The sequence below is a fragment of the Lactuca saligna genome, chromosome 4 (assembly GCF_052625555.1).
Source record: "Lactuca saligna cultivar CGN05327 chromosome 4, ASM5262555v1, whole genome shotgun sequence".
Taxonomy (NCBI): Eukaryota; Viridiplantae; Streptophyta; class Magnoliopsida; order Asterales; family Asteraceae; genus Lactuca; species Lactuca saligna.
In genome coordinates, this window is record NC_136420.1 from 194,722,942 (window position 1) to 194,729,731 (window position 6,790).

The 6,790-nt window shown below is 35.6% G+C and overlaps 1 protein-coding gene across 1 annotated transcript; it reads left to right on the forward strand.

Annotated features, from left to right (window-relative positions):
- Positions 1-4,614: 4,614 nt before the first annotated feature.
- Positions 4,615-6,290, forward strand: LOC145043211 (protein RADIALIS-like 3). Its single transcript, XM_078991790.1, has 2 exons — positions 4,615-5,030; positions 5,982-6,290. Exons 1-2 carry the CDS (start codon positions 4,753-4,755, stop codon positions 6,004-6,006), a joined length of 303 nt encoding a protein of 100 aa, XP_078847916.1. The 5' UTR covers positions 4,615-4,752; the 3' UTR covers positions 6,007-6,290.
- The last annotated feature ends 500 nt before the right edge of the window (positions 6,291-6,790 follow it).

Consider the following 6,790-nt stretch of genomic DNA (forward strand, 5'->3'; position numbering starts at 1 on the left):
TTTGGAAAATTCCCGAACCAAAGCATATCTATAGATTCTTTGTTCTTCGTGAATTCAACATCTTGAGATATTTTCCCAGATTCCTCTTAAATTACGGTTCTGAGCTCTAACTTTGACTTTCAAATATTACAACATGCAGTACATTAATTAGAAATTTATAGTGATGGGGATACATTTACATGAATTTATCTACTTTCGTAGATTTAGCATTTAGAACAGTTTTATCACTTTATGAAATGATACGTAAAAAAAACTGTTACATTTTACCAGGAGAAACGTAGCTATACGGACATGTAGTCAACTTGATCGTAATTCTTTGGCTTTATTTTGAAACTTCGTCAAACTAAAAGACGATCAGTTAGATGATAACTTTGATAATTGCAATATGTATACACTACCCTTTCCATATTGCTGGTGTATTAAGCCCTTTTTCCAACTAGTGAGCTAATGCTTTGCGTAAAGTTGTGATCTTAAAGTTAGAGTTACATCGACAATATACATGTAACAGTGCAGATATTCTAGAAGGCAGGGTGGGGTTGTGTTTTCAAGTGCCTAGTGAAATATATGCTCTATCAGCAGGAATCATACTTGATGCTGATTCTCACCTTTTTTATTTGTCGGATCAATAATACAAGACTTTAAATTGAATGGATACAACAGGAGACTTCCAATTTCATTCAGCCCAAGTCGCATGCTAAGAACCCATCAATGTGTATTCAGATATTATACTACTTTTTCTTGTATTTATAAGGTGTGGAATTAGGGTTTAGTGTTTAGAGTTTCGAGTTTCGAATTTAGGGTTTCTAGGTTACAAGATAGATATTCTCCTTGAAGATTTTAAGTCCTTAATCTACCCATGCATGAAGCGAGAATGAAACACTTTTGTCCATCCTTCATAAGGCAAAACAATAGTAGCCATTTCAAAACTAAATAAGAATCATTTAAAGAAGGATGTTTGGAATCTAATCGAAGAAACAATTAACTACGAAAAAAGGCAATTTACTAAGCCAACATGAATACCTTATTTTGCATAAAAAAGGTGAAACATATCTCATCATATAGAATCAAGAACCACTACATGGTCTTAACTAAGGTCAACACTCTTGACAGAAATGATATAACGATTGACTAACGATATCATAAGGAGAGTAGAATTCTCATTTGGTTGGTGTCTATGCCTTACACGCGTATATTTTCTTATCTTTCAGAATAAAGTTCCCTCACCCGAACATCCCTCAATACTTTCCCCTATGTCAATTCAACCTTTAAGAAAACCTTTTTTTTTCTCGAATTCCTTCCTAGTGTGGTTCTCAAGATATGATTAAGGCTTTCAAATATTATCGAGTGGGACAATGATAGTGGTGGGGGAATCCTTTCAACCCATGAGAAGTCGCTGTTTTGTGAAGGTTCCTTATCGGCATTAGAACATGCTATGCATTTGTTGCTAGCATGACATGCGAAAAGCTCAATTGGAAGAACAACCCTTTTGTAAAATCTAGCTCACATATACCCATGTTAAGTCGCTCAAGCGTAATAAAAGAAGGTGATATAGCCTTGCATTTTGATCATATCTAAGCGAACAATTTTTTTATGGACACAAGCAAATTACTATGTCCATATACAAGGACCAGTGGGCCACATTGCATAAATAATTCCACCTTCTAGGGAAGCTTTATACCTACAATTTCTTGAGATGATAAGGATTCTACAATATCAAAAGAATGGAGTATTCTATACAGATTCTTCGTGCATTCAACTTCCATATCACCCATAAACTGAAGGGCCCTCCACCTACATAGTGGGGAGGATCTTAATTAAGGCATTGGACCTCAGCAAATTGTTCAACTGAGGCCACGATCACATTCTATTTTTTCTGATTTATGTTGCAGTTATAATAAACGAAATTATAGCCTAAGAAAAAGCCTCGCTTTCTATGTCCTTTTAGGTAGTCAAACTGGATTCTTGGAAGGTAGAAACTAGTCCTCAGATATCAATATCATTAGAGCATAATATTAACCTATCAAAAAGTGGAATTAATTAGTAGATATCCTACACCGAATCTATCCTTCTATACTCAATAGTAGTTATAAAACTCAGTGTTCACGATTTCTTTTCGGTGTCTAAGATGCTAAATGACGCATCGATATTTAATTTTAGAGATATTTTAGAACTTGAATATAACTAAAGACAGAAGAAAACACACAGGCCGATAGAAGCTATGGGTGCGTGATTATACCTCTCACAACAAAAATAGAGCCCCGAAACAGGATTTTTGCAGCTTAGGAGTTTTTTTTTGAAGGATCGGTGGAGCATGCTGGAGTTTTAGTAAAACTAAAGGTGGTAGAAACTGAATAATGATCTTTTTGAAGCAGATTGCATGACAATAATTTGAAAGAGAAAAAAAGCGATATCAATTTCTATCATTTTAGCATCCATGATGAAACAAAAATGCATTGAAAGATAAAGATTGGAATATGTAAATAACTCTTTGATTATATGAGAAACTCTCTAAAAAATCACGATATTACAGTGTTTTTCCAATGATCATGGCTCGACCTAAAACAATGTATATATAATCCTAACTACCGACTTGTAATTAGATTACAATTAGGAAACTAGAAACCGACTTGTTTATGATTTCCTAAAAACTAGGTTGGTCTCCAAGTCCTACTCGATTTAGGAACACCCGAATCTCTAAGTCCTTCTAGAGAATTCTTCAACCCAATCCGTATTTAGAACACGGATTCGTTGCTCTCGTCATGTTCTGAAAAATCACCTTCTCGTAATTTTTGGAGTCGTTGCGTACATTCAGACGCAAAATGACCTGGTTTGTCAAAGGGAAAACAAATCACCTTAGATCGGTCTTTTTTCCTATTTTTCCGATTTTTGTCGCAACAATAATTACATTTTATGCAATTGTTGGAATTAGATTGAGATAAATCAGAATTGGATTGTTTGTGGTGCCAATTACTTTGAGAAACCCTATTATTCCCTTTGAGTCCACCTGACCCATATGACCCTCTAGACCCGGATCCACTCGACCAATTAGTCCCATTAAACTCATTCGCTTTATTAGACCCATTCGATCCTTTCCAGTTTCCCTTCGTTCCGGATGAGTTACCCCCACCAACCGACGACCCACCTCCATCTACGGTCGATTTTTCGGCAAATAGAACCCTCGATGGTCCTTCTCCAGCACCGACTTCCCTTATTCTTTCTTCATATGCCTTCAATCGACCCACTACGTCTTCAAACCCTACCGATTTTAAATCTAGTACCTGTTCAAGAGATGCAACGATGTGAATGAAGTTTCTGGGTAATGATTTGAGGAATTTCTTCACCAATTTTGATTCCTCAATCGTTTCTCCTAATGCCGATGATGTAGACGCGATTCCGGATAACTTTCCGGCAAGGCTGTCGATTGTTTCTTACTTGAGCATCTTCAAGCGATCGAATTCCGACATCAAGGTTTGTAATCTCGCTTCTTTGAATTTAGTTGCGCCCACATTATGTGCTCTAATCGCATCTCACAATTTATTGGCCGAATCCTGGTCTCCAATCTGCATTATGAGGTTTTCTGGTAGGGCTTGGTACAATAGACCCATGGCGAGACAATCCTTCTCTTCATTGACTTCGGTTCCTGGATTAATCACAGTCTAGGCTTTGTGGATACGCAAGACAGCTTTCATACGCATTGCCCATACGATGTAATTGGTGGATGTAAGCATCGGACATGCGACTGTGGTTGTGCCAACCTCCTTCACTCGTCAACAGGTACAAATCGATCTCACAGCTTCTCAACCTAAGCTCGGATACCAATTAAAGATTAGAATATGTAAACACGATTGTTTTAATGAAAATAACTCTTTAATTATATGAGAAACTCTCTCAAAACTCACGATATTACAATGTTTTTCCAATGATCATGGCTCGACCTAAAACAATGTATATATAATCCTAACTACCGACTTGTAATTAGATTACAATTAGGAAACTAGAAACCGACTTGTTTATGATTTACTAAAAAATAGGTTCGTCTTCAAGTCCTACTCGACTTAGGATTCCAACAAAAGAAAACCATTTAATAGATACAATCATATTCCCTTAAAACGGTATGAAAAATTGGTCACAAGAAAATGTATATTACATGACTATTTACATTTTTAGCATATATTAGTGACCATTGAAGAATGATGGCATGATAATTTATGCAACAATATCCAACCAAAGATGGCATAATATCTTAGATTGTCAAAATTCATGGTGTCAGCGCATCTATCTTCTATCCTAATGGGTAGGCTTTGAATTTAGGATCTAATACCATTAGCCAATGTAAGTGCCATCATAAAGCCACTTGCTGATATATTGATGATATAATAACACACAAGAATAATACTTTAAGTCTTTAAGGCATAGATTATTTACCTCTCTTCACAACTAACTGGGCCTGACTTCCTTATGACGTCGTGGATGCCAATGGACTGAATAAACAGTGTTGTACATTTTTCATAAAGATAAAAAAAAATAATAATAATAATATTCTCCAACTTGCTCCACCTTGCCTTTTTCTCTTCTTATATATAGGGAAGCAGCATGGCAATCTAGTGCATACCATCCCCTTGACTTAAGTCTTCTCCATTGACTGAGGGTGCATTTTATAGATTTGATCCTCCATTTGATTTCTGATTCTACTCTTTTCATTTCATACACTCAAGTTTTCTATCGTTGTAAAACTTGCAATACACAATTGTAATGGCATCAGGCTCTATGACATCTTCACGTAGCTCTGGATCTTCATGGACTCCAAGACAAAACAAGCAATTTGAAGACGCTTTGGCTTACTATAACAAGGACACTCCTGATCGCTGGCATAACATTGCGAGGGCTGTTGGTGGAAAGTCAGTGGAGGAGGTGAAGAGGCATTACGCAATCCTTGAGAGGGATGTCATGCAAATTGAATCAGACCAAGTTCCTTTACCCAATTATCGGGATATTGGAAGCAACGGACGTGGATTTGGAAATGAACAGAGGTAGTTTTCTTTTCTTTATATTATTATTAACTATATAACTATATATATATTCTTGCTTGGATTATGTGATGTCACAAGAAAGATATACAATTGGTAGGTTTTTAGTTCTTCTTCTAAGATAGTTTAACACCAAAAATACATCATGGGTATGTGTTATTGGAACATTCGCTTTTTGTTTCAGAGGTTAGAACCAATAGCAATCACCAAAAGACTTACCAGAAATAGTTCTAAGTTATCTGAATCTGTATGGGTGTATTTTTCTTTTATTATATGAGGTCTCTAATATAGCATTTGAATTTTTTAAGAAGCCACATGAAATCCAATCTTACTTGTTTTAGTCACATGCGCATGTTCCAAACGTATACTTTAACTTCAAATCTCCAAGTTGCTTATTCTGCATGTTATAAAAATATTGGCTAGTGAATATTGTCTCTTGATAAGGGTGGACACATGATGGACAAAATATTTAATAATTTTATCACATTCCTCAATACTATTTCACTAATTTCAAGTTTAAGCTATGACATTTCTCCTTGGATCTAGGTATTTACTTTAGTCGTCAGTTGCCACTCAATTCATACCCAATAAACAACTTTTTTTAGGGAAAGGTCGGTTGTCATGTTGGTACGAATTCAACTGCTATTAATGGTCATGACCATCCATGTACAAAGTGATATTTTGGATGCTTTGAGGAATTTATCTAAAAGGCAACTTTACTGATGTGATGAAAAGGTGTAATAATGGAAAACAATTTGTTTAAAATAAATACTCCACGTAATTTGCATTGCCCTTTGGGGGATGCAAAGAAAACGACTCACGAAGGGCTAATGTAATCCACAATTAATTATGGGCTTCGGAATGTGGTGACGCCAGCATGACTATATTTCAAAAAGCATAACAAAGTTGGTAGAAATGTTGCTTTTTCTCACTCACTTTTCAAATTGCCAACAGGCTTCTGAAGAATCTAAAGCTATGATGAAGTGGCAGCGATTACAACAATAACAACGTTCATGGGAGGACAAACAAAAGGGTTATAGGAAAGAGGTGGATTATGTTTGTTTGTGTGAATTATTATCGTTCTGTTTCTGATTTTAGTTATGCGCGTTGCAATTTAACTCAAAAAATGGAGTAGTTTGCAAAGATGCATGACAAGTATTATGTGATATTTTTTTTTTGTTAATTGTAATGTATTCTCAAGAAAAAAAATGTATCATATTGTGTGTTTTTCATCTATCAAGACTTCAAAACACTAAAATATAACGATCACTGTGTAAGAAACTAACTAAAACATTTTGATATATGAAGGAAGAAACCGAACAAGAAAGCTAAAACAAAAGAAGAAATGAAAATTACATTAAAAGAAAAACTGTCACATATATATTAAAGAAATAGAAACCTACTCAAACTCTATATCTAAAAGATGAACTCAATAAAATAAAACTTAAATATGGAACTTTCTTAAAATGCCATTGCTTTATGTAACATCCCAAAATATCAAGAGTAGAGTTGAAGGGATAAAATTGAAAATGTATAAGGGCAAGTCGGCGAGTTCAAGGCTGGACTCGGCGAGTAGGCACTGTGTGAAGAAAACCCTAAATTCGGGGGATGAGCCCTATATAAAGGACATTATACCTTCTCCCCAGCCTCCTTGATCTCCCTTGAAGTCCAGAAACCCTAGATACGTGTTTGTGAAGGTTTTGAGTGCATTTGAGCCTTGGAGAAGGAAGTTAGAAGAAGATCTTAGAGAGTTAGGAGGCTTG

Excerpts from the sequence above, each read along its gene's own strand:
- LOC145043211 (XM_078991790.1), top strand. The coding sequence starts at position 4,753 with ATGGCATCAGGCTCTATGACATCTTCACGTAGCTCTGGATCTTCATGG. Across the intron at positions 5,031-5,981 it reads GGATTTGGAAATGAACAGAG|GCTTCTGAAGAATCTAAAGC; the intron begins GTAGTTTTCTTT and ends AATTGCCAACAG.